The sequence below is a fragment of the Molossus molossus genome, unplaced genomic scaffold (genome assembly GCF_014108415.1).
Source record: "Molossus molossus isolate mMolMol1 unplaced genomic scaffold, mMolMol1.p scaffold_m16_p_22, whole genome shotgun sequence".
Lineage (NCBI taxonomy): Eukaryota > Metazoa > Chordata > Mammalia > Chiroptera > Molossidae > Molossus > Molossus molossus.
This window is the reverse complement of record NW_023425358.1, coordinates 33,366,964-33,394,487: the sequence shown is the minus strand read 5'-3', so window position 1 is coordinate 33,394,487 and position 27,524 is coordinate 33,366,964. Positions and strand designations below refer to the sequence as shown.

The window sequence follows — 27,524 nt, the reverse complement described above, 5'->3', positions numbered from 1 at the left end:
GGCCACAGGTCTTCAACAGGTGCCACTCACCGCAGCCAGGACCTGATGTCAGCAACAGGCCTGGGCCGCGTGATTCGGGCTGGGCCTGGGGCTAGAAGTCCTTCTAAAGCAGCCCTCGGGCTTCCTGAGGCTCAGCCAGGCCGGGATTCTCCCTAGAACGAGGCACAGCGGCCTCCGAGTCCTAAGTGCCCCTCCGAGTCCAGCATCTTCTCCGAGCTCAGGTTCCCCAAAAAGAGGCCACCCAGGGACCTCGATTTTCCTTAGGACTTGACCGTGCTGTCCCTCGGGACCAGGCTCCCCAGTCTCTCGGGGCTGAGCCTCTGGTGACCTCGGGGCTGGCTCTGACCACCCCCGTCAGGACAGGCCTTCACCCCATGTCTTCAGGGCTGGGCCCGGCTCCTGAGCCACCGACCCCGCAGTGCCCGGACCTCCTGGCCGTACCACTCGTGCAGCTGGGCGAAGGCAGCCGAGTCGGGAGGCCCGCTGGGCGCCGAGGCCCGGCGGCGGGGCGGCAGCGGCGGCGGCATGGGGCCGGGCCGGGCCCCCGGGCACGTGCGGGCGGCGGCGGGCGGCGCGGCGCTCCAGACGGCGCAGCCGTTCTCCCGGGGCGGGAGCGCGCGGGGCTGGCGAGGCGGCGGGCAGCCCCCGGCCCGCATGGCCGCCAGCTGCTGCTCCAGCTCGCGCACCACCAGCCGCAGGTAGTCGAAGCTGGCCCGCGACAGCGCCTTCACCCAGCCCTCCATGGCGGCCTGGCTCTCGGCGGCCAGCACGTAGGTGCGCGCGCGGGCGCCCGCGAAGCGCACGGCGAAGGCGAACTCCTCGGCCGCCTCCACCAGCTCCACCGTGCAGCCCTCCAGGATGATGACGCCCACGGGCTCGCGGCTGGCCGGCTCCTCGAAGTAGAAGAGCATGTTGCCTCGCAGCACGAACCAGCGCCGGTGGTAGGCCGGGTGCCGGCCGCCCTTCTTGTGCAGGAAGCCCGCGTTGTCCACCGGCGCGTCGCAGGTGGCGTAGAAGGCCAGGCTGCGCTCGTTCAGCTTCATGGCGGCGACCTGTGCCCACCCGGTGGCCGTCACTCACGTGGCCGCCGCCAGGTCACCCAGCCACCCTCGGGCGCCGCCGCACCCCACACCCTTCTCGCGCAGGTAAGGAAACTGAGGCTCAAAGAGCAGGAGCCACCTGCCCGGGATCCCACAGCTCTGGGAGCAGCGCCAAGACTCCCGGGTCTGACTCAAACCCGGGCCCCAGAGCCGCACTCGAACCCGCCTGCATCCTCCTCCAAAATGACGCTGGAGAACCCTCCTGCGTGCCAGGCATTTTATAATATCTCAGCTCATCCTGCAACAAACCTTAGTTGGCAGGGACCAGCCGGACCCCCATTTGACAGATGGGGAAACGAAGCAGACAGGTTAGTCACGTGCCCAAGGTCACAAAGTAAATTGGGCGGAGCTGAAATTCAACTCCAGGCCTCAGTTCAGGCCCTGCTGTTTCCATCATCCCTGGGGACCAGACGGGCTGACTTTTTGGGGCCCTTTGGAGTCCCAGCCCTGATTTCATAACTCGGCTTTGACTTGCCTGTCCGGGAAATGGCGATATGAACAGAACCTGTTTCAGTGGGGTGCAGGGGCTTCATTCATCACACATTGATTAAGCACCCACTGTGTGCCAGGCACTGTTCCAGACAGCAGGACACAGCAGTAAGCAAGGTGGAGGGGACGCTGCTCTGTGGTGCTGACACGCTAGTGGCAAGTGAAGGGGGCAGACCATTAACAAACCTAAAATGAGTCTGCTGAGGTCTGGTCTTCCGTGCGATAGAGAATGGGGTCAGGAGTGCTGGGGACAAGAGGAGTGTTTGATTTTAACGGGTCAGAGGGGCTCTGGAAAGGCTGTACTGAGCAGGTAACACTAGAGCAGACACCTGGAAGGGGGGAGGGAGGGACATGCCAGGCAGAGGGAACAGCAAGTGCAAAGGCCCTGCGGTGGGAACCTGCTAGGGTGCCTGAGGAACAGCCAGGAGGCCAGTGAGGCTGGAGCAGAATGAGGAAGGGGAGAGGTGGCAGATGCAGTCAGACAGAAAAGATCGCGGTGGAATAATCCAGAAAAAAAGGCCCAGAACTTGGCCCACAGTTATATGGACCAGGTGGGGAGAGAGCATGGTGTACTCAACATAGAAGTAACTATGCACTTGGCCCGGTGATTTTATCCACCTTCCCCAAGGAGCACATGAGAGGGCAACACTGGCCGGGTAGGACTTACTGGGAGGTGATACGTGGGCCCCTGATGCGACCATCCCCTCCTCTGGGATTGTCCACAGCCACTGTGAGGACCCATCTCCTGCTCCTGCTTCACAGCCTAACTCTATATAGGACAGTAGCTATATTTTAAAGACACAATGTATATGAAGTCCCTAGAATGCAATAGGTGCTCAATTAATGTTTACTCCCCAGCCTGGGCAGTGCCTTACTCAGGGCCTGGAGGAATATGCGTGGCAGCTCTCTTGAGAGCAGCTCAACCTGACCCAGGGTGGAGGGGGCAGTTGTTCCAAACTGAATACACCTCATCTCACCTGCCTAGGCAGTCAAGGGTGGCTTCCTGGAAGAGGCACCACAAACTGTGATTTCGTAGCTGAGGTCAAATTGTCCTGACAGAGTAGCCAGGCCAAGGCCAGAGACCCTGAAGGCTCAGGGTGTTTCATCCCTGCTCTGCCTCCCTGAACTGTGTGACTTCAGACACGGGCTGCCCTTCTCTGAGCCTCAGTTTCCTTCTCTGTAAATAGGAATCATGCATTTCCACACCCCCCCTCAGTCCAACAACTCCATGTGGACCCAACCCCCATTTCTCAGAGGAACCACCCACCCTACTTGTCCCATGTCCCTCCTACCTCTCAGGCCACCACCTGCTTCCCTGCCCTCTGCCCAGTCTGTTCTCGGCTTGCTCTTCTCTGGGTTCAAATGGCAGCTCTTCGTGTCCGGGCTGTGTGACCTCAGGCAAGTTTAAGCCTCTCTGGGCCTCTATTTCCACATCTGTAAAAGGGGATCATAAAAGCACCTAAGCGAGGTTGTAATAATGACACAGTGATTACATAGAAGGTGCTGAGCATGGTGCCGGGCACGCAGTACATGCTCAGCAGGGGTAGCTGTTGACTTTCTTCTTGACCTCCCTACATGCTCCCCGAAGCACTCTGTCTCAGCAAATGGCCTTTGGCTTCAGCCCTCACCCCCACTCATCAGGTCCCATTGATCTCCCTCCACCTTCTACCAAAGCACTGGCCTAATCTCTACCCACTGCCACCTCCCCATTCTAGGCCCCCATCGCCACTCCCTGAACAATTCCAGTAGCCTCTTCACTGGCCTCCCTGCCTCCACCCTGCCTTCTCTGTCCATGTTCTTCAGGGTAGGAACCAAACTCCTTTCTCGGCCCCTCCCCGGGCCCCACTGAAATCCATTCCCCATAGAAAGATGCCATTAAAAACAAAATCCAAGGGTGTGCCCCTCCACCACTCCGAACCCTCCCATGACTCCCTACTTCTCAGTGTAAAGTGCAGCCCTCCCCATGGCCTCCAAGCCCCCTTTTCCTACCTCTTCACCCCTTGCTCACTCAGCCAGCCACCCGGAACTCCTTACTACTCCTCAAACACATCAGGCCTCTTCCCGCCTCAGGGCCTTTGCCCTTGGCTGTTCCCTCTGCATGGAAAAAACTTCTCCGATCTGCACATGGCCAACTCCTCATCCCTCAGCTTCAACTTGACCATCACCTTCCCAGGGGTGTAGGCCCTGATCACCCTGTACAAGACACGTCCCTGGTCACTCTCTTATACCCAACCTGAAATTACCTGGGCCATTTTTGCCTGCTGTAGGAGGGGGCAGAGTTGTTTTGTTTGTTTTTCTGAATCCAGTGCCTGGCATGTAGTTGTTCAAATACCTGTAGAATGAGTCAAACAGTCTTCTTAAACCTCTCAATAGCTCCATGAGCAGGTGTCTGTTCCCCATCCCACATTAATAGAGGTGAAAAATGAGACACAGAGAAGTTAAGTAACTTGCCCAAAGGTACAATGCTGTGCCCAGAATCGCATGCTGTAGGCAACCGGCCCAAAGGAACTTATCCTGGGATCTCCCCACCCCATTAAGGCCAAAGAAAGAGCAACTTCCCCACGCTCAGCAGCCTTCCTCCTCTCAATGTCCAAAATAGGGCCAGCCGGTCCCAAGGTTACCGGTGACACAGAAACCCGCTCTGCCCATGGCCCCTGCTTCTTCCAGCCTCAGCAAGAACCAGAGGGGCAGAGCAGAAGCAGGAGGGGCACAGGTCCTGCCTCATCTCCCTACACTCCTGTTGTTTCTAAGAAGTGCAGAGTCCACTGTAGGCGTTGCTGCCGCCTCAGCTGCCCACGGCCAGGCAGAAAGCCGTGCGGGGCCCGGCCCCTCCCTGGTCCCGAGGCCAAGTTCTCCCTTGGACCAGTCCAGGCTGGAGGGTCTTGAGAAAGTCACTTTTCCAAGCCCGTTTCCTCATCTATCGATGGACTGTGGAGAGGATTCCATGAGCTAAAATACGGAAGGCCCACGACCAGCTGTGGGAAAGGCACCAGAAGTATGGCACTGTGAGGGAGAGTTGTCATAGCCTCGCCTATAAAAGGAGAACATTAACATCCATCCCTCCGGGAAGGATTGCATTAATCCCGAAGAGCCATTCTGCAAAAACGCTTACCAAGTAGTGAGCACTCAGGAAACCTACCCAAAAGGCAAATTAGCTTAAGGGCACGGCTGGCCCCAAATCCTGCACTCTGGAGAAACTGAGGCATGGCATTTTGCACTCAATTCAAGGAAAGCAATCACACCGCAGGTCCTGGGGTTGAATGCAACTGCCACCAATGTCACCTAGCAGTGGGCATGGGGGACAGGGTGTGGTAAATACAGGCGTAAAAGCATGTGCTGGGATCCCTGAAGCAGGGCCCACAGGGACGCCCAGACACCTGCCCGGGGCTAGAGGCTGCCCACTGCCCACTGTAGAGACCGGATCTCAGGTCCAGCCCTGCTCCTGGCAGCCCTCTGTCCCTTTGTGTCCTGTGGGGAGCTCTCGAGTTTTCGAAAGGACACCAGAGCCCCAGATGGGGTGGTCCACAGCAGAATGTGGGTACCAAGTGGAAGGCCAGTCCCCAGAGTTCCCTCAGCAGCAGAGGTCCCTTATGGGGCGCGCGGGGGGGGGGGGGGACGGTCAAGTCTGCCCCGGGCAGCTGGGGTCCCCAGTGGGACATTACTACAGACGGGGAATCGCAAACAGGGAGTCCCCAGCAGAGGTCTCTCCAGCCGGCCGCGGGACCCCGAGGCCCACGGCGGCCGAGCCGGGTCCCGCGCCCCCTCGCAGGTCCCCCCGCCAGGCGGGCCTTACCTCGCGGCGCGGCCTAGGGCGGCGGCGGCGGGACAGGAGGCGCGGGGCCGGGGGACAGCCTGCTCATGGCCCGGGACCCGCTCGGCGGCGGCGGCGCTTTGTCTCCGGGGCGGCAGGGCCGGCGCAGCCGCGGGAGAGCTGGGCTCGGCCGAGAGGAGGCGGGGACACCGCCCGGCCCGCGACCCGCGGGCGCACCCCTTTAGCCCCCGCGTTCGTCCCGCCCCCGGCTTCTCCACGCCCCTGGGGCTGGTCCCCGAAACCACCCTTAAAGGGACCGCGACGGGTTCGCGGACCGTGGGCGCCGGATCCCGGGACAGAGGATCGATTCCCCGAGAGCCGGCCGGTTTCCAGGGGTAAGAGCAAGGGGAGGATTGGCCCGGAGACAGCATCGGGGTCCTGGGCCTGGAGTCGAGCCCCTCCCTGGCGAGGGCTGCCAGATTCGGGGCACACGACGCCCAGCCGAACTGCAAAACCCCTCTAAAGGCTGGAAACGTGTGGCTTAGGGAACACACGCACGCACACGATGCGGGGCGCGCTGGCAAAGTGAGCAGAGGGCCGCAGGCGTGTGCAGGGTGCTGTCGACCCGCCCCCTGCCCCCTGCCCCTGCCCTGCCCCCTGTCCCCCTGCCCCCTGCCCTGCCCCCTGTCCCCCTGCTCCCCTGCCCCTGCCGCCCGCCCCTGCCCCCCGCCCCCTGCCCCCTGCCCTGCCCCCTGCCCCCCTGTCCCCCTGCCCCTTGCCCCCTGCCCCCCCTGCCCTGCCCCCCTGCCCTGCCCCCTGTCCCCCTGCTCCCCTGCCCCTGCCGCCCGCCCCCTGCCCCCCGCCCCCTACCGCCCTGCCCCCCGCCCCCTGCCCCCTGTCCCCCTGCCCTGCCCCCTGTCCCCCTGCCCCCCTGCCCCTTGCCCCCTGCCCCCGCCCCCTGCCCTGCCCCCTGTCCCCCCCCGCCCCCTGACCCCTGCCCCCCGCCCCCTACCGCCCTGCCCCCCGCCCCTGCCCCCTGTCCCCCTGCCCTGCCCCCTGTCCCCCTGCCCCCCTGTCCCCCTGCCCCTTGCCCCCCTGCCCCCTGCCCCCCCGCCCCCTGCCCCCTGCCCTGCCCCCTGTCCCCCTGCCCCCCTGCCCCCTGCCCCCCTGCCCCCTACCGCCCTGCCCCCCTGCCCCCTGCTCCCCCGCCCCCTGCCCCCCTGCCCCCCTGCCCCCTGTCCCCCGCCCCCCGCCCAGGGGAACGGGACAGTCCTGGAGGGCCTAGGTCGCAGTCGCCTCTAAAATAAAGGACAGCCGCGGTTCGTGGCACACACTAGGTGCTCCCGGCAAGCAGCAGTTTCTGTTCTTTTTGTTCTACACCAAACAGCACAGCCCACCTCCCTAGACCTGTTTTCCTTCCTGCTCTTGCTGCCTCCTCCTCGCCGCCCTCCAGGACTCGGTCCCGGTCCAGTCCTGGCCTGAGGGCAGCAGGGAAGTAGGACCGCTCAGGATCATCTCTCCCTTCTACCGCCTCCCTCTAAGGCCTGCTCTGTGCCAGACCCTGTTCCCGAATCAGTCAGCAAATCAAGCAAGTAAGATGAGTTCTAGAAGTGATTTGTGCTAGGAAGACTATTAGCCAGGGCAGCGGGGTGGAATGAGGGGGGATGCAGTTCAGACCCGGTGGTCCGTGGGGACAGCTTCTCTGAGGAGCAAGGACCGGAGGGAGTAAAGAAGGGAGCCATGTAGATATCTGGGGGAAGGGTGTCCCGGGGCGAAGAAACAGCAAGGGCAGAGGTCCTGAGGTGGGACCATCCCAAGCATGTTTGAATGAAGAAGAGGCCAGGGGGCTGGAGCCAAGTGAGCAAATGGAAGAATAGTAGGAAATGAGGTCAGAGAGCATTGGCAAAGCCAGTTTGCTTCGGGCCTAGTGGATCATGGGAAAGATTTTGCTTTCAAGAGGTGGAGAGAAACAGATGATCTCAGCTGAGCCCCTGGATCCAGCTATACCTGATACTGCATTAATTCCTCCAGCAGGAAAGGCAAGGTGGAATGTCCCCAAACCTGGGTGCTCACCACATAAAGAAAATGCCCGGCACATGGGCGTTTGGGCATTGGTGTGGGGAAATTTCCCAGAGGTCTGAGTCCTGACTCTCAGATCCCCTCTCGCTGGAGTCAAGGGTCAAGGGCTGATATAGTTAAAAGGGCAGATGTTGGAAAGCAAGAGACTAGCCCTTTCTCCCCCTCCCCCCTTTTTTTTTGAGTCATTGTTTTTTCAATTGGGTGAAATTCACAGTTAAAAAATTAACCATTTTAAAGTGAACATAAGTATAACATGGTGACTATAATTGGTAACACTATATTGAATAATTGAAATTTGCTGAGAAATAGAACTTAAATGTTCACACACACATGCAAATATATATATATTTATACATATGCGTACATACACACACACAATATATATATATAAATATGTGAGGTGACGGATATGTTAACTAAATGGAGGAATCTTTTCACAACGTATATGTATTTCAAATCATGATGTCACCAGCAAAAAATATGTAAGTGAACAGTTCACTACTACCTCTATCTAGTTCCAAAACATTTCTGTCACTCCAGAGTAAGTCCCCACGTTCCGTAGCAGTCACACTTTCTGTCTGTGGTTCCATTTCTGTGAAATGTCCGGAACAGGGAAATCCACAGAGACAGAAAGCAGGTGAGTGGTTGCCAGGCAGTTGGGGGAGGGGAGAATGGGAAGTGAGTGCTTAATGGATAGGAGGTTTTACTTTTGGTTGATGAAAATGTTTTGGGACTAGATAGAGGTAGTGGTTACACAGCATTGTGAATTCACTTCAAAATGGTCAGTTTTATGTCATGTGAATTTCATCTCAAATTATTATTTTTTTAAGTTTTTTCCCTTTATTGATTTTAGAGAGAGAGGAGGGAGAGGGAGAGAGAGAGAGAAACATCGATGAGAGAGAACATCGATTGGCCGCCTCCTGCATACCCCCCACTGGGGATCAGGCCCACAACCTGGGCATGTGTCCTGACCGGGAATCGAACCAGCGACCTCTTGGTGCAGGGTTGATGCTCAGCCACTGAGCCACACCGGCTGGACAATAAATTATTTTTTTAAATGACAGACAAGTGGCCCTGGCTGGTTTGGTTCAGCGCGCCGGCCCACAGACCAAAGAGTCTCAGGTTCGAATCCAGTCAAAGGCACGTACCTCGGTTGCAGTTCAGTCCCCAGCCCTGGTGGGGTCGTTCAGGAGACAACCAGTCGATGTGTCTCTCTCACATCAATGTTTCTCTCTCTGTGTCTCTCCTCCCCTCCCACTCTATCTGAAGATAGATGGAAAAATACCCTCGGGTGAGGATTATAAAAAAATAAATGACAGACAAGTGCTCCTGTCCTCTCTTGCCAGAGGAAAAAAATAAGGAAGTAACATCCATATAGTACATTAGGTGACGTTAGGAATCAGGGAGAAAAACAAAGCAGGGGAAAAGCATATGAATTGTGAACGAGGACAGTGGAGTGGCCATTTTCACTAGGAGGGGCATAGAGAAGGTAGCTTTTTATTGTTGTTAATCCTCACTGGAGGATATTTTTTCCATTGATTTTTTAGAGAGAGTGGAAGGAAGGGGAGAGAGACCGAGAGAGACGTCCCTGTGGGAGGAACACATCGATTGGGTGGCCTCCTGTGCCTTTGACCGGGAATCAAACCCGAGACGGTTCAGTGTGCGGGCCAGCGCTCTAACCACTGAGCACACCGGCCAGGGTGAGAAGACAGCTTTTGGGTAAGAACCTGAAGGGAATAAGGGCACAAGCCATGCCGATATGCAGAGGGAAAAGCATACCTGGCAGAGGGAACAGCGTATGTAAAGGCTCCGAAGCAAGAAGCATGTCCGGGAAGTCAGTGTGGCTGGAGCAGAGGTGACATCAGGGAGGCCGGTGCGCTTGCTCAGAGGCCCGAGGAGAGGAGGAGGAAACCCCGAAGGAGGTGAGCAGGTGCAGACAGTGGAACAGGAGAAACCGGGACAGGCCAAGAGCAGGCGGCGGAACCGGGTTTGAAGACACCCCCACCACCCCCAGGTAGGAGGTAGGTCCGTGAAGACGGGGAGTTTCGTCTGCTTTGTTCACTGTTGCGTCTCCAGCGCTAGCACAGTGCTCGTCTGACACCAGGTACTGGGTGACCGGGACATGACGGGCTGAGCCAGCTCCTGCCAGGAAGGTGCCCACGGGACCTGCCATCTTGCACCCAGCTCTCAGCCTCCCGACCCCTTCTGTGATTCCTCATTTCCTTCAGCCACCAGCGGGGAAAGACAGTGGTCTAAGCTGAGGTCTGAGGGAAAGATTCCTTCCGCAGCGGCTGTCCCGCCCCAGACGTGGCTAGGACCAGCCAGCCCCAAGAAGGAACTGAAATTGTGCTCCACCACAAACACCTGGCCCAGGCTACAGGCTAGGAGGGACATGGGGGAGGTGATGTAATAGGAAGGGCCAGAGCCCCCCTCCTACGGTAGGTGTAGGGGAGAGACAGGGGCCTGTGCACCAGCAGCCTGAGGCCCTGGTCCTGTGTGAGCTAACTTTGCAGAAGGCATGGAGACTTGGAAGGTCTTGCCAGCTTGTCCCATAGTGTCAAGTGGAGGATTTGAGAGCCCGGCCTTAAAAGGTGGCATTGCCAACTCCTCTCTTCATCCCCTCCATCATTTATGGGGCCTCTCACTCCCCCTCCCCAAATCCTTTCTTCTGTAATCTACTGCAGACCCCAAATTCTGAAATACTTCCTCTCAAGGAGCAATTTAAACCTCCTCTGAGTTTCACCTGTTCCTTAATAATAACCGAGATGTATTGGATATCAGCCCAGGGCCAAACCCCCTTCACACAGTCCTTTATATCAACCCTCAAATCAAGGCTCAGAGAGTGTGAGTAACATGCCCATGGTCACACAGGAAGGGGCAGAGCTGAGGCTACCACCCAAACCTACTGGATGCTGAAGCCTGTACTCCTAAGCACCTAGGTGCCTCTACTTCCAGGTCCTGCCCTAGCAAAACCCACAAACTAATAGCCCCCTCCTTTGACATAAACCACACCCCTTTCCTGAATGCCAGAAGGGCATAAATATCATGGTATATATATTAAGTGGGATATATTTTTCTTCCTGCTATATCAGGTCAGGACCTGAAGGGAGGTAGGGCTGGAGGTCTTGGTCCCTGAGCAAAACCCAGGATTGCAGAAGGCGAGGGAAGGGCTTTCATTTGCCTACAAAGCCCTGACTCAAAATCATTTTTTTCTAATGATTTTTAAAATGTATCAATTACACTTGAGATACATTATTAAATTTATTTCAGATGTACACCCCAGTGATTAGACATTACATAACTTACTAAATGATCATCCCTATAAATATCACACCCATCTGACACCATACATAGTTATTACAGTATTATTGACTATATTCCCTGTGCTGGACTTAACATCCCCTTGACTAGTCTGTACCTTCCAATTTGTGCTTCTTAATCCCTTCACCTTTTTCACCCATCATCCCAACCCCCTTCCATCTGGCAACCATCAAAATGTTCTCTGTATCTATGAGTCTGTTTCTGTTCTGCTCGTTTATTTATTTTTTTCAGATTCAATTGTTGATAAATATGTATTTATTGTCCTTTTATTGTTCTTTTTTTTAAAATCATTATTTATCTTCTTTTATATGTTACTGGTTTGGTGGTAATGAGCTCCTTTAGCTCCAACTCAAAACAACTTATAACCATGCTTTGAGCTGGAATTGAATGGATTTAATGTGCATATTTGTGTTCCAATCCCCACTCTGCTATTTTCAAGCTGTGTGACCTTCTGCAAGTTGCTTCATCTCTCTGTGCCTTGGTTTCTTCACCTGTAAAACTGAAGAAATAGCAGTCCCCATTATGTAAGATGTTATGAAGGATTGCAAAAACAGTAATAATGAGCACTTACTGTGTGTTTTGCTTCTCATGATAATGCTGAGAAGGAGGACCAAATTGCTATCACCATTTCACAGGTAGGAAACCAAGACAAATGGCTTTCTTGGGCTTATGCAGCAAGCAAGCAGGTTGGAATCCAGAGTATGGAGTGTCCACACCTTCCTGGCCTCCCAGGTGATAGTATAAAGCCCTCAGAACAGCACTGGCACATAGTAAGTGTTCAGTAATGGTCAGGTGCTATTACCTTCTCCGGATTACACGTTTCGGTCAGCAGTTCTAACATCTTGGAGTAATAGAAAAATTTTAAAATAACTAAGGCAGTATCTGGGAAATGTGGTGCTTGGAGGTTAAGAAAATCAAAATACAGGGCCCTTGGGGGAATTTATCATTTAAAAATTTTAATTAAAAATATTAATTTAAGCCCAGCCGGTGTGGCTCAGTGGTTGAGCATCGAACCATGCACCAGGAGGTCGCCTGTTTGATTCCCGGTCAGGGCACGTGCCCAGGTTGTGGGCCTGATCCCCAGTGGGGGGCATGCAGGAGGTGGCCAGTCGGTGTTCTCTCTCATCGGTGTTTCTATTTCTCTCTCTCTCTCTCTCCCCCTTCCTCTCTCTCTAAATTCAATAAAGGAAAAAAATTAATTTAAAACTAAAAAGTTTAGGGGGTATAACACAGACAAATTAATGAGTAATTGCATCATAAGGGACAAGCCCTCTCCCCCTTAGAGGCTTGATACAGAGGAGGTAACCAGGGTAGACTTCAGGCAGGAGTCACATTTCCAGTGGTTTTAAAGGATGTACAGGAGTTTGCCAAGTGGAGGAAAGGGAAAGGGAAGGTCAGTGAGAAGGGTATGAGCAAAGGTCTGGAAACATAAAACAGGAGACAAAAAGATGTCTGGAGTGTACGGTATTGGGTGGAGGTTGTTACGAGATGAGGTCTTTGGGGTTGAAACTGTGAAGGGGCTTGGAATGTCAGGCTGAGGTGTCTGAAATTTTATTCATAAGATAATGGGAACCATGGAGGATTTAGAGCCAGGAAGCACATAATCAGATTTGTGCCTTGGAAACTAGTAATAATAATAGTATTTTTTGAGCACTTACATGAATTATTTTAGTTAACTTTCACTACAATCCTATAATGTAAGTTCATCTCTTATCCCCACTTTACAGATGAGGACACTGAGGCTCAGAGAGCCCAAGTCGCTTGCCCCTGGTGACACAGCCAGAATTAAGAAAAAAGACAGACATTAAACCATGCCCCAAATCCGTGGTCTTGGCCTTGGTAGCTATTGATGGTGGATTACAGGCGTCAGACCTGGAGCTTGGGAAGCTTCCAGGAAGCTTGGGGGTAACCCAAGAGCCTGGGATCCAGGCAGAGGACAGCGGGGAGGCTGGAAGCTAAGGCTGCCAGGCAGCCACACCCCAGGCCCCCACCACCCCAGGCCACCAGGGGGCGCTAGAGCCCCGCGCAAGCCAGCTGCCGCCTGCTGGCCCGCCGCCTGGGACTCGAGCCAAGCTTGCGCCCGGGAAGGTGGTGCACCCCATGCTGAACCCGGGCAGAGGAGGAAACCACTCGAGTAACTAGGTTGTCCGTCCTCTGTGGAGCCATTAGGGCCTTTAATTACCGGGATTGCAAGTGTATAATTATCTGCGGGGCCTCAAGCCACTGAGTCACTTCCCCGCAGAAACCAGACTCCCCCTCGGCGGAAGAGGGGTTGGCCTGCAGCTACCAGGCCTGGGCTCGGGAGCCTGTGGGTGGGTGTGGGGGAGCTGCTGCTGGGCCAAGGGCATCATTCTGGAGCCTGAGTGTAAATCCCTGCTGCGCGGTTTACCAGTCTTCTGACTTGGCAAGTCATATCACCTCTCTGTGCCTCAGTTTCCCCCTCTATCAAATGGAGGGAAATAACATTCTGTCTTCCATACAGTTGCTGGGAAGATTAAATAGTTAATCTGTGTAAAGCCCTCAAAAGCGTTCCTGGCACATAATGCTCTAATAATGATTAATTCTGTTATTACCACCACCACCATCATCATCATTATTATTATTTGGGCATAGTAGGTAAAGAGCTGGAGTTCTGCCATCAGAAAGGTCTTGGGTCCAGACCAGCTACTTCGGGCACTTAACCAGTTGTGTGTGACTTGGGACACATCACTTCACTGCCCTGTGCCTCAGATTCCTCATCTGAAAAATGGGGAAATTCATAGCAAAGCCTTCCCAGTGGGGAGGGGGTGGGAGGCTATAATATTGCCTGTGATGGTCTCAGCTTGGTGCACACTTCTGGAAGTGGAGTCCAGATTATAAAAACTGTTCATCTTTTTTTAGGCAAGGACTTGGGGCAATTGTAGTTAAGGCACTGGGAGGACAGAAAAGGGAACCAAAGCCGTGAGAGGGAAGCAACGGGGTGTAGGTGGCTTCAGGCACTGTGCTCAGCAGATTAGACCCCCAGCCCGGGAACCCGGCCCAGAGAGCTCCGACTGCCCGGAGCAAGGAGGAAGGGCCCAGTTAATGAATTCTTTTCCGATGCCCTTTCCTGAACCTCCCAGCCTCAGTCGGGCCCTGATGGTGAGGAAAGGGTTAGTTTGGCACCCGAGGATATTTTTTCCATTGATTTTTAGAGAGAATAGAGGAAGGGAGGAAGAGGGAGAGAAAGAGAGAAGGAGGGAAACATCGATGTGAGAGAGACACATTTATTGGTTGCCTCCCAAAGGCGCCCCAACCAACCAAGTGGGGATTGAACCTGCAACCCAGGTACATGCCCTTGACCAGGAATCAAACCTTTGACTTTTGAGTTCTTGGGGGGGGGGGGGGCTGATGCTCTAACCTCTAAGCCACACCAGTCAGGGCAAGAGCTGCGTTCTTAACTAGGGTGCCACCCCCTCAGACAAGGGCATCTTGTCCTTGAAGTGGGGTGAGATTTTGATCAGGGCTAATGAATTAACTTTTCAGTGTTTAAGTTTCCTTATCATAAAATGGGGACAATAATAACAATAATAGTACCTACCCCAGAGCTGCTGTGAGAATTAAATTAGTTGACATATGTAAACCATCCAGAGCTGTGCTAGCCACATGTGGCTATGTAAATTTCAATTCATTAACATCAAACAAAGTTACATAGTCAATTCCTCAGTGACACTAGCCACATTTCCAGGCTCAGTAGCCTCATGAGGCTAGTGACCATATTGGACAGCCCAGATAAAGCATTTCCATCATTAGAGAAATTTCCTTTTGTCAGCACTAGTGTGAAGAAATGCCTGGCACCAAGCAAGCCTCTAAAACTGTTAATCATGTTATTAACCCTATATCTGTTAGATATAATAACACTGTAATTATAATAGTTATTACTGTTAATCCTGTTCTAGTTTATTGTTATTCTTATATTTATTATTAATCATGTTACTATTACGTGCTGTATTGTTAGTCCTGGAACTGTTACCTATGATTATATTATTACATTACATTTATTATTAATCTTATTACTAACCTATTATGTTATTTTTGTTATGAGTCCTGTAACCATTAGCTCCTATTATTACTATTAATCCCAGACCTGTTAACTATTATTGTCCTATATATTATTTTTTGGGGTTTTTTTTTTCTCCCTCACCCGAGGACATTTTTCCATTTTTTGTTCAGACAGGACAGGAGGGAGAGAGAGGAAGAGAGAGAGAGAAACGTCGACGTGAAAGGGACACATCAAGTGGCTGTCACCCACACGACCCAACCAGGGCCAGGGACAAACTGCAACCGAGGTACATGCCCTTAGCGGGAACCGAACCTGGGTCTCTCTGGACCACAGGCTGACGCTCTAACCACTGAACTAAATTGGCAAGGTCATCTACTAATACCCTACTGTTATTTTATATTTGCTATTAATCCTATAATTAATAGTAACTATTATTAATTAGACCTGTTAACTATTGTTACGTTATTGTATTTGTTATCAACCCACTTACTATTAATCTTGTACACCATCACTTTCATTTAGTTATTGTTAATGTTAATTGTTAATATTATTACTAATGGTATTAATAAGTATTTATTAATATTGTCATCGACTATTGTTTTGTTATTGTTACTAATCCTGAGGATCTCCAGCCCCTGGAAATTGGCAGACAGCAGGTACTGTCACCCAACTGGAAGGAAGGCCAGTGGGACCTTCTCCCTTCGGAGCTCCTTGCTTGTTTCCAAGGAATTAAAATAAACCTCTTTCTCTTTTTGGGCCCATTCAACCTGTGGAGTGGGAGGGCTCAGTCTGCCAGCCTCCAGAGGAGAAGAAGAAAGCGGTTCTCTGAGCAGAATGCTCCCAAATCTAGGGTAATGCAAGGGGTATTCGATGGAAGGGGTATTCGTTGTAAACCTTTTGCCTTTCAAAGGAAAAACAGAAACAAAAAGTGAGAAATCTCTAATGCAAAGAGCATTGAAACAAGAACTCGGATTCTGGAGAGGATGCTGGTGAAAAGTTAAGCGAGAAAAAACCCCACTTTGGGCCTCAGAGAAATCTGGCTCAAGAGAAGTCTTGCACGGTGATTGAAAAGGGGAAGAACCACAAGTCTCCATTTAAGTCAGCAGAACTGCCGTCTGGGCAGTGAGAGGGAAAGTGCTTGTGGCTGGCAGATTTCGGCAACCATTTGACAACTGTGATGTACCTGGCTGCCCTGTTGGCATCGCCTGGCAGCTGTTTGACTGCAGGCCAGTAACTGCTCTCTCTGGGCCTCAGTCTCCCCAGGTGTAATAAAGAGATAATAAGAGAGGGTGAGTTGTTTAGTCTTCCTTCATACCCCTCACCTTGTCCCACATCTTCAGATGGGGTGTGAACATCAGTGGGGTACCTCCTAATTGGTTGTCAACCTTGAAGCTCCAATCCCAAGTTAAACAGGTCCTTCTGCCCCAAACACGCCATGGCTCCCTATTCCCCTCAAGATAATTCCCAAACTTGCCACCACTACCTTCCAGTCTCCATGTAATGGACCCACCTCTCCAGCTTCCTGTTTCCCCATCCATCAGTCTAGGTAGCACCACTGCCTTCTTGACTTTCCTCCAACACACCAAGCTTAGTCCCACCTTAGGACCTTTGCACTTGCTGTTCCTTTGGCCTGGAATGCCCTTCCCTCAGACCTTATCATGCCTGGGTCCTTTTTGCTGTGGAGTAGGGCAGAGGTGTGGTCTCAGCTCCAATGGTAGCTCCTCAGAGAGATCCTCCCTGAACCTCCAGTCCAAGACAGCCTCTTCCCACTCTCCATCCTGTAACTGTTCTGTCATCTTCATATTCATTATCCCATTTATTTATGCTCTCTGTGCCCCCACCAGAATGTCAGTGCCATGAGGGCTGGGATATCTGTCTTGTTTACTGCTGTGTCCCCAGCACCCAGAACAGTGCCTGCCACACAGTAGGTATTTAATAGATATTTGTTGAAAGCACATGTTCGTAGCCAGTTCCTTCAAGGTTATGGGACTCCAAGGATCCTATCGCCCACCAGTCCCCTACCCCCCCATCGCGGTGGAGTCTGGAAATCCCCACTTTCGGGGGAACCCCTTCATGTAGATCCAAGGTCACAGTGTTTGTTTCAGAAACACTCATAAAGCAGTGTTTTCCCTTGGTCAAAGCCTCATGCTAACTGCTTTAACGCATTAACTCATTTAATCCTCCCAGGACCCAGTGGAGTGGGTACTCGTATTGTTTTCATTTCCTAGATGAGGAAATTGAGGTACGGAGAAGTCTAGTCATTTGCCCGAGACTAGTAAGAGTGGGAAGCAGTGGATGGAGCATGTCTGGGAAGGGTGATGTGGCACCTGCAAGCTGGGGGCGTAAGCGGCCGGTTTCCTGTGTGGGAGGGAGAAAAGCGTAGGCATTCCGCTCTCCCTGCTCCCAGGTGCTGGGGGGAGGCAGGTAGAGTCTCCGCTCCACCTCAGACCAGGGGTGACCCCATCGTTCATCTCACCCCACATAAGGCCCGTACAGAAAATGAAAGTACTCCGGGGGACAGCAGAGAGAGAGGCCCAGAGGGCCAGGGAGCCAGCGGTCCGGGAGAGCTTCCTGCAGAAAGATGCACTCCTGCAGTAGGGGGACAGGTGGTCGGGTAGAGGCCGGTCTATATGGGCACGGACTGAGGCAAGAGCAGAGCTGAAGGTGAGAACAGAAACCGAATGGGAGTGCTGGGGTCGTGGCGGGTCGGCGCCACAGATTCGCGGATAGTCGGGGCCCGGTGGGGTTGGGATCCTTCCCTGGGTGATGATGAAAGCTGCCGTCGCTGTTGCACTGGCCCGACCGGCGCGCGCAGATAAGGCCCTGCAGGAGGGAGTCGGCAGCCGCACGCACCCTCCAGGCCCGGCGGCTCGGCCCCGCCCCGCCCCGGCCCGCCCCGCCCTCGCCCCGCCCCGGCCCCGCCTTTCCTGCGTCTGGCCCCGCCCCCGCCGGCTGAGGCGCTCCGGCGGTGGGCAGGCAATACGTGGGCGGGGCCAGAGTTGCCCCGCCCCTCGGGCCGCTCATTCCCTTCTTTAGGCTGCGCGATGCGGCAGCGGGTGCGCGAGAAATGAGCGTGGCCTAGCAAGGCCCCGCCTCTCGTCGGGCCCGCGTTTGAGCCTCTGGGACCCGGTCAGCCTCGGGAAGCAGGGTTGATTGGCGGGGCCCGGTCCAGCCCTGCCCCTCGGGCTGAGGCTTGCCTGCGGTCGAACAGGGGCGGGACCCGCGTGGCCCCGCCCCGGCCCGGCCCCGCCCCGCCCCTGCCGTGGCCGCCCTCCCCCGCCGGGCTCCGCTAGCACAGCCGGTTCCTCTTTACATAACGGGCGCGGGGCGGAATGGGCTCGGGCCACCGCCTCCGCCCGGCCGCCCGCCCGGACTATCGCGGCCCGCGGTGGCGACGGCGGCGGCAGCAGCAAAGTTTCCCCGGCGGCGGCCCGGGGGTGCATCCTCCCGCAACTGTCAAGCGCTGGCGGCGGAAATGATGAGACGCTGGCCATTTTCCGAGCCCGGGTTTCCTGCCTGAGCCCCGCTCGAGCGAGCCGCGAGCCAGGAGCCGGCGCGCGGGACAGAACGTGCCCGCGGCGGGGGCCCGCCCGCCCCCTCGGGATTTCGGGGGGCCGGGGGCGTGCGACGCCATGGGCCGGCCGGGCCCGGACCCCATCTCTCTCAGGTAAGCGCGCCGTTCCGGCGCTCCCGTCCTCGGATGGGAGGGCTCTAATGGGGAAGAGGAGGCCCGCGTCCAGTTCTGCCCAGTGTCTGCGCACTCCCCCAGCAGCCTGAAATACTGTCCTGCAGCGAACTCGAGTGGAGGTGTTCCGAGGTGACCCTTCTCCAGCTCCTGCGACACCCCCACCCACACACGTGTTGGGGATGTAATGGGGTAGCCGAGGCGGTGAGGGAGGCGCTAGAGAGGGTATGACTAATAGCCCCTGTCCACCTCTTCAAGTAGCCCTGCCCGTCGAGGGCAGCAGTCCCCCTCAACTTGTGCCTGGTGAGGAAGGGTCGGGGTCTCCGCTTCGGACCTTGAAAGCGAAAGTAGTCAGAGGCTGTGAGAATGGAAGAGCCCTCAGCCACCCGCTCCCTCCCTCCCTCCCAGGCCAGGCCATGTGGCTAAGAGGGTAGCACCCCATTTTGGAAGCCCCTCTCCCCACTCCTTGCATTGTGGGAATGAGGGGGTCAGGCGCCCCCATGCCACTGAATTTGGAGGTTCGCAAGGGTTAGGAGGTTCCAGAGCCAGGTCTCTTTGGGCTGGGACCCTCACAACCAAGACCTGGGATTCCAGGGGAATCCTCCCACCAAAAAAAAAAGGGGGGGTTGGGGTGTGGTGTGGTGCATTGGACTGATAGGTCAGCAGAGCTGGGAGAGTATTTCAGAGGCCTCTAATGCCTGGTGAAGAAATCCCCTTCCTCCCTTTGGCCACTGGGGTTTTTGGAATGATGGGGACTGCATTTGAGGAACTGCATTTGCCTGTCCGGCTTCTTTACTTCTTTAGTTTCCTCATTCTCCTGTTTCTCTTCCCCATTCCCGGGGCCACGATGATGTAGGTGAGGAGGTCACTGCCTGCAGCTGGGGGCCTCCAGGGAGGGGCATGGCCAGGACAGCCCCAGTGGGAGGAAGTGAAATTAGGGTGCGGGCAGGGGCTTCAGAGCACAGGGCCTGGCAATGCAATGTCTGCAGAGCTAAGGTCCAGCTTTGGGGGCAAGAGGGGCTGAGATCTGATCCACACCCCCCTTGCTTGGGAGGTGAGCATCCCCTGACACCTACCAGCTGCCATGATCAGCTGGGCCATCAACCCATTCTGCATTCCCATTTATAATCCAACTACGGGGCCCTGCCAGGGTAGTGGGTGCATGGATCTCCAGGGTGGTGGGTATAAGTTAGTGTCTAGATTTACCATCATTGACAAGGCTGCCAGAGCGGAAACAGCTCCTCTGGGCCTGTGGGGGCTGGAGTCCCAGCCCTAATGCCGAGAGAGCAGGCAGAGGCTGCCTGGGCGGCCTGGGGTCAGCGGATGGGAGGCCAGGGCCTGTTGGGGAAGTTGGAAGGGTTTTTAATACACTTTTTCAGAGCCTTTTCCCACAACCCCCCTCTGGGAGGGAAAATCCTTCCAAGCCAAAGGGTGAACATTCCTAGAACTTGTTGGAGTCCCTGTGGGCTCCAGAGGCCGGGATGAGGCTAGGAAGGGGCTGGACTGAAGGATCAACGGCTGGAGTCTGAGGACCTTCGGGGGCTCAGCAGTGGCAGAGGAGTTCTGGAGGCTTAGATTCAGTTCTCTCTCCGCCTCTTTCCAGCTGCCGTGGGGGCAGGTGACACTCGTTAGCCTCAGCTTCCCATTATGTTAAATGAGGTAATAACAGGTTGTGGTGAGACTTAATGAGCCAGAGTATGAGAAGCACCTGCTGCCTGGCAGAGGCCGGGCTCAGTTACAGGTGGAGGTGGTGCCCTGACGCTGCAGGGCTTCCTGAGTCCTGGAGAGAAGAATTCTGAAGACCCAGGCAGGACGAGTAGATGTGCTTCCTGGCTGAGACCTTGCTCGACCACCCTGGCCTCAGTTTTCTCATCTGTCCAGTGGAAGTGTACCTACGTCGTAGGGTCCTTAGAACCATAAAGGAGTGACTTCACCAAGTGTTTACAATGATGTGATCAGGAGAGGGAGGAGCAATAATGGTGAGATTGTTATTATACTGTTTGTCGTGGACGCCGGTTCTGCTCGTTTTCCTACGAGGTCCCCCTTATCTGCACTCTTCTGAACCCTGGGCATGAGCCTTCTCTGATAGAGAGAACTTTCTAGTACAAATCCTGTTCTGGAAAGCCACTCCAAATATGGCAGTAGCCTGGGCGCAGTAGGTGCTGGGTAGGTAGCCCTGCAGCAGTTCAGCCTTTGGGGCCCCTTGGATGTCTGGGTCTGGCTGTGCCACCCAGGAATACCCTCCATTGCCTGGATGGAACCTCTCCTTGGGCGGAGGGGGGGGGGCTGGAGACTTTTGGAGGGAGCTCTCGCCACCAATCCCAGCGCCCGCCCACTTGGAGTGGCAGAGACAGAGCACCTAAAGCACTTATTGCTGGGCCTGGCACTAAAGAACAATATTAGATATTATATTAAAACAATATATTATTATTAATTAAATAATCATTAATGAAATGAGAGGTCTTTCCTGTTAAGTTCCCCCTTCTCCCTGGTAGCAGCGTGGGCTTTGAAGCCAAATATGGGCTCTGCCAGCTTACAGCTGTGAGGCCTTGGGCAAGTTACCTGACTTCTCTGGGCTTCACCTGCCCTTCGGGGACCAAGAATCCCAGCCTCTCCAGGGTATGTGAGCCTGTATGTGAGCTCATATTCGAAGTGTATGATCCTGGCATAGAATGTTGGGTCTCCTTTCTATGGCTGTGCGACCTTGGGCTCGTCCCTTAACTTCTGTGAGCGACAGGTCTCGTCTATGACATGGGAGTACAAATGATTACACGATCAGGTCGCTTTGAGAAGCATGCACGGTGCGTGGCATACAGTAAGTGCTCAATAAGTGGGAGCTACTGCTCCTAATGCCCAAGAGAGGGCTGGCACTTAATTGCCAGGTTTCCAGGGAAAAGTGTCCCTAGAAGGCCCTGGTTGTTCAGCATTTGGGGCTGGGTGGGGCAGGAAGCTGTTTCAACGGGCAGACAGGAGGAGCCTGCTTTGCAGAGTCCAAAGGTGTAGTGCAAGTCGCTCATTCCCAGCCACTCGTCCTCCCTGAGGAAACTGAGGCGGGCAGGCTACCCAGGGGAAGTGACTCAGCTGGGGTCACTAGCTGAGTCAGGCCTAATTGGACCCAAGAGCCCTGTGCCCCAGCTCCCTGGCTTCCGGGGGCGTAAGGTCCCTTGGGGACTAGGCAGGTCCAAAGGCCACAGCTGGATACTGCTTGCTTAGGCCATGAGGCCTGGGTGACCAGCTTTCATTGGTCAGGGCTCCAGAGTCCCACTGGCCACCACTGGGCTGCTCAGTCCAGCATCCTTCCTCCGGCAGGAGCAAGGGGCACTTCCCCAGGAGAGCAGGTCCTCCTGGCGTCCCCTGGCCCGCCCAGGCCGGAAACCCGGCAGCTGAGCAGATGGCTGGAAGATTTTTCCTCCCACGCCACCCTGTCAGGGGTCGGCGAGGGGGGCTGGGCTGCAGGCTTCCTTGTGAGCCAGGCCTACAGCCTCTGGGGGCCTGCCCGGATGTGGGCCCCCACCCTGGCTGGCCGGGGGAGCCTGCCGCTGCCCCATGTGTCCCCAGGGAGGCCTGGGAGGGAGGAAGTTTGTGCCCTGCTCACCGGGAGCTGACTCACAGGGCGCCTGGTGTTGGGGGAGGGGAGAGACTGGCCTTGGGGGACCCAGGGACTGGAAATTTAATTGGGGGAGGTGGACACAGAGGGCCTTTGGCAAGGAATCTGGCCTTTGAGAGCCGGTACTCTGGTGTCATCTCACAGGAGGGGCCCAGAGAGGGTGATGAGTGTGGGCAGAGGCACAGGAGTGGGTAAGCTTGAGGGCACCGCTGATGGGGTTCCCCTTGGTAGGGTCCCACCCTTCCCCCCTCAACCCAGGGGCAGTTAACAGGAAGAAGTCACATGCCAGAACCGGGAGTGGTGAGGTTTGGAGAGTATTGCCCGTTCTTGGGGGGATGGTCCCTGTCTTTCCCCACCTCCCTGAGCCTGCCTGGGCCAGGGTGTCTGGCTGGGCGGAGGCAGAGGAAACAGGACATTTCCTGTCTGGCAGACTGGGCTGCCTGATAAATGTCCCTGAGCACTAGGTGACCCAAGAGAGTGCATCAGGGCCCAAGGGTTTAGGGCAGACCTCACCTCTCAGCCTCCCTGGGGCCCCTGAGCCTTTGCCCCCTACTTCCCAGGGGCTTCTCCGAAGTCTCACCAGCTTGGATGCTGTGAAAGGGCAGCCGGCTGCCTGCCAGGGAGCGTGTGGAATCCCCCACCTCTCTAGGCCTCCTTGGGCAGAGGGTCTTGGGCTCCTGGAGAAGTTGGTGCAATGGGTGGGAAAGACAAATGCTCCATGTGGCCTGGAGTCAACCTGGAGGCCTTCCTGGAGGAGGTGTCTCTGAAAGTTTGAGACTTCCTGCCCAAATATCTGTGAGCTGGGAGCAGGGGCCCTGTGGACCTAGAGAAGTGTAGAGGCTATGACTGGCTCATTTTAACTTCATTTACCACAATTTAAAATATCCTCCCCAAGCCTTGGCAGGTGGAATTCCCACAGGTGGGTAAGGGCCTTCTCTGTACCTGGGCCTGATAGTTAAAAGGGAAATGTTAGCTTGCTGAGGTTACATTACAGAGTGATTGGATGGAGGAGAATCTAAGAGCCCCACTCTCTGGGGTCATGGGCCCCACAGCCCAGAGCTAGGGTTCCCAGCTGTTTAAGAGCCTGATATCTCCCTGACTTGGTAGAGGTTTGAGGGTCCCTTAGGTGGATATGCTTGAACAGGGGACACCAGACAACAGGCTAAGACTTCAGGGCCCTCAGCAGGTCGCCCTGAGCAGGCACACTGGTGGGCACAGTTGTTCTGAACTTGAGGTCCTGGAGGCAGACCCACCACCACCCTGACCCTAAGATGGCATGGAGGAGGCTGCCTCTATCTCCCTGTGTTTGCTGTGGGATTCGGGCGTGGGGTGACAGGGTGGGATCTTCTGGCATCATGTCCTCCTTGTCCCTTACCTCGCTGTGGGATTTGGGGGAATCCTGGAGCCCTCCCCCACAACTGGGAACTCCCTGTCTCAGAAGAGTAGGCTGAGCAGGTGTGGGGGGACCTCGGGATTTGCAGGCCCCTCTGTTTGGAAAGCTGTTCATCCCTCTGGCTGCCCAGGCTCCCAGATGCTCATGGGAACCCCCATGTGATTAATAATTGCTGGGTGGGGGTAAGGGCCTCGGTGGGTTTTTAGCTCCTGATCCCAGGGTTGGTGTGATCTGATCTGCCATGCCTGGCACATAGTAAGTGCTCAATAAACAGCTGCAGCCCAAGAAGGAGACCACCTTCCTGTGGCCTGGCTACCCACCCACGGGGCCAGGAAACCTCCCCAGCACCACCCCTCCCTGGTTCGGACCACAGCTGAGTGCTCCAGCTGGCCATTTCCTGCCCCGAGCAGCCGCCTCCTCCCTGAGCAGGCCTCTTGTCCGGGTCCCTGTGATGCCCCCTGCCCAGCCCCGCCCCGCCCCCTAGGCCCGGCTCTCCCTGTGGCTTCTCGGGCAGGCAGCCTGAGCTCCTCTGAAGCCCGTGTGCCTCTTCTAACGGTAACAGTAATGAAATGGCAGTAGCCCTGTGCCAAGCACCCCACAGACAGCAGTCCCTAGAATGCTCCTGGTGAAGAGAACATCAGCCCACTACAGAGAGGGACTCTGAGACTCAGAGGGGGAAGTCCCTCTTGCCCATCCGGTGAGGAGGTGACCCCAGATTTGGTTGTTGCTCCACCATGGAGAGGTCATCTGGGTGGGGGTAAGGGCCTCGGTGGGTCCCAGTGCCTTCCCTTTCGGTCCTCCATGCTGCTAGTATTTCTAGGGTACCTGCTCTGGCCAGGCCCTGGGGAGCGGGCAGGAATGGGAGGGCCTCTCAGTCCGTTGGGCACACAGCCTGGTGGAGGGAGGTGGACGGTAGGCAGTATCATTCCTGTTTGGTGGGAGCAGGCCAGGTTCTAGTCCCAGCTCTGCCCCTCACTGGCCCTGTGGCCCTGGGCAAACTACTCCCCTAACACCCCATTTCCTCAACTATAACATGGGCATAATGCTGGGACTCCCCCTTCCAATGGGGAGTAAGCAAGGGAATAGATGCAAAGTGTTCGGCACAGAACAGGGCGCCTAGACAGCGTGAACTAGTACCATTTCAGTTTTTGTTTCTTTATTTTCACCCTGTGGCTGTTCTTCTGACCATCTGGTGGGCTTGGGACCTGGAGAGAGGAGCTGAAAGACCTTTACTTCCCCTCTGGGTCGATCTCATTCCTTCACTAAACATTCACTAGGAAGCGAGTCTTCCTCATGGTGTGCATCTGTGCACCCACAGGGCATGCTGGTGGTGCCGTCTATGCAGGGGACCGCCCTGTGCCTCAGTTTCTCCAGCTGTAAAGTGGGAGCTGTTGTTGGCCCACCTCCGAGTGCTGTACTGAGGCTCGGGCAAGTTAATGTTTTGCGAGTGTAGTTATAAAAGGTGTGTGGAGTATAGCACGTGCTCAGTACAGTCCCTCTTAAAGAAACTGGAATGGGGGCCATGGCGGGGAGGGCAGCCAGCCCTGCCTGGGCAGGGACAGAGCTTGGAGTGGGCACAGCTGTTCCAAGAAGGCTCCTGCTAGGGTTTGGCCCTGCAGTTGGACTTTGAGACTGACACGAAGGAGTGGACAGGAACAGGTGTTCCAGGCAAAGGGACAGGCAGACAAAGGCCCAGGGTTCACAGGAGGTGGGTTGGCCTGTTGGTGGATGCTGGCTGCCATGTGTCAGCCTGAAGAGCCAGAGGGTGTACATTCAGCTGAACTCTTGCATTCATTCATTCAATAAGCATTTATTGAGTTCCTGCTGTATGCTAGGAACTGGGGATAGAATGGGGATCGCCTGGCCTCCTGAGCTCAGTTTGGTGGGGAGATTGTCACTAATGAAATCATCATAGCTGTTGAATGATAGCATTGCTGAAGGACAGGTTCAGGCTGTTACTTGGCTGGTGAGCTCAGTGAAGGCGTGTCTTGTGTGAGCCTGAAAGCAGACTGAGCAGGCAGCCACCCAGAGGCAGGGGGGGCGCAGATCCTTGGGTGGGATCTGGAATCTGAGTGCTCTCCAGTTCCTCCAACTGTGAAGCTAGAGCCGGCCTCGCCTGGGTCAAGGCATGGACGTGGGGGGGCTTCCAGGTCAACTGGAGTCCAGGTCACCCACACGTGCAGGTGAAACCCCCCCTCCAGCAACAGGGCTCGTGTTCTTGGCAGTGTGGTGGTCAGGCCTGTGTGACTCCTCTTCCTTCCCTCTGCCTGGCAGCTTTACTGCCGACCTACTGTGTGCAAGCAGCCTAGTTAATGTGTGTGGGTGCCAGGACCCTGTGATGTGCGAAAATGTCACTGTGTGCACAGCACCCTCCCAGCGGGACAGAGGCACCTACTCTGTGCTCGCTGAGGTGTCCTGCTTTGATCAGCTGCAGGGTCACCACCGTGGCCTGGAGATGGTGGGGTGGCAGAACCTCAATGTCTGGGTTCAGATCTCCATTTGACATCTGAATCCCCTTTTCAAAGACTCTTTACAACCACCCTATGAGGTCGATACCATACTGCTCCCTGTTTGACAGACAAGGAACCCAGGGTTCAAAGAGTTCCAATCAGGTGTCGGAGGCCACATAGCCAACACGTGTGTGTGTGTGTGTGTGTGTGTGTGTGTAAGGTAGCCCCAGGAAAACACGCATTTTTATCTGGCTTACTGCTGTATCCCCAGGGCCTAGCACAGTGTCTGGCACACAGTAGGCCCTCAGGAATACATTTTGGGGGGAGGCGAATGAGCAGCCATGATTCCCTGAGCACAGCCTGGTTTAGCGGGAAGGCAGGCCAGTCCTGATGGTAATTAGAGAGCTCGGGGTTCAGCACCGCGGACAGCAGAGGGCGGGGGGCTTCTGGTCTGGTGCCTGAGGAAAGCAGCCGCGGTGGAATGGAGGGTGGAATGGAGGGAGCCGGGCTGGGATGGGGGGCGAGGCGGCTGTCCCGACATTCCTCATCAGAGCAGGAAGTGACTTTGCACCTGTGAGTCTAGTCAATTTATTCGTCTTGTACTTAGTTTTACTGGCAATAATAACACAGTCACTGTAACATTTAAAAAACCATAAAAGCAGCCAACCCTAATTAAGCTTTTCTTGGTTTCTGAGGCCTTTACATTAATTGACTCAATCCTCATAACACCCCTATGCGGTAGGTACAGTCAGGCCCCCATTTTACAGATGGGGAAACTAAGGCAGAGAGACATCAGATAACTCACCCAAGGTCGCACAACTAGTAAGGGCAGTGCTGGGATGTGAGCCCAGTCTCCACGTTCCCTCTCTCTTTTATTTGTACATTTATTTATCTATTTATTTTTGCCATTTTTAAACTAAGCTCTGGCCAGTTTTATTACAGAAAATTTCGCATGACTTCCTTTTCACCAGCCCGTTCTGGCATGCCTCTGTGCTATCAGAACCACCTGGGCCGGTGCTAGCCCGTGTGCGTCCTCTGCAGTGTCTTCCGCTCGCGGTGCCGGCTCGCTGTCGTCGCCGCTGCTCGGACGGGCACCGGTCTCGGCCACAGGGCGTACTGCTCTCTTTCAGAGTCCTCAGGCTGGACAGTTGCTGGCGAGGATGACCAGTTCCCCTTTGCCTTGGCTCCTCATCCTCAGAGTCTGCTGGTACCCCAGCACGTACTCTCCACTTTTCATAACCAGCTGGAGCCTAGAGTTGATCGACTCCAGCGACTTTTTCGTCATCTTCGCGGCCACCATTTTCCTGCCTTAGCAGCGGGACAGTCCCCGACCAAGAGCACTCTCTCTCTCTTTTAAACAGGAGGAAATCAAGGTTTGAATACATGACATGGAAACTCACATGAGTATGACATTCCAAAGAGAGAGGCAACATTGGGTGTGTAAGACATTTTGGACAGAGGAGAAGGGGGGTGGGTTCTAGGTCTCAGAAGTGAGAATGGGCAAGTTACAGGTCGTTGAGGAAGAGCCGGATATACAGGGCAGGAAAATTCATGTGGCTTTTTAAAAATTTTTTATTATGAATTAAAAAAAATTTTTTTGGTTAATCCTCACTCAAGGATATTTTTCC

General features: G+C 55.0%; 1 protein-coding gene across 1 annotated transcript; it reads right to left on the bottom strand.

The window, feature by feature from the left end:
- Positions 1-380: 380 nt before the first annotated feature.
- On the bottom strand, positions 381-3,011 carry PHETA1 (PH domain containing endocytic trafficking adaptor 1). The gene is made up of 2 exons (XM_036277242.1): positions 2,882-3,011; positions 381-1,052 (listed from the first exon to the last, which is right to left on the bottom strand). The coding sequence occupies exon 2, from the start codon at positions 1,041-1,043 to the stop codon at positions 381-383; it is 663 nt and encodes a 220-aa protein (XP_036133135.1). The 5' UTR covers positions 1,044-1,052; positions 2,882-3,011.
- Positions 3,012-27,524: the final 24,513 nt, after the last annotated feature.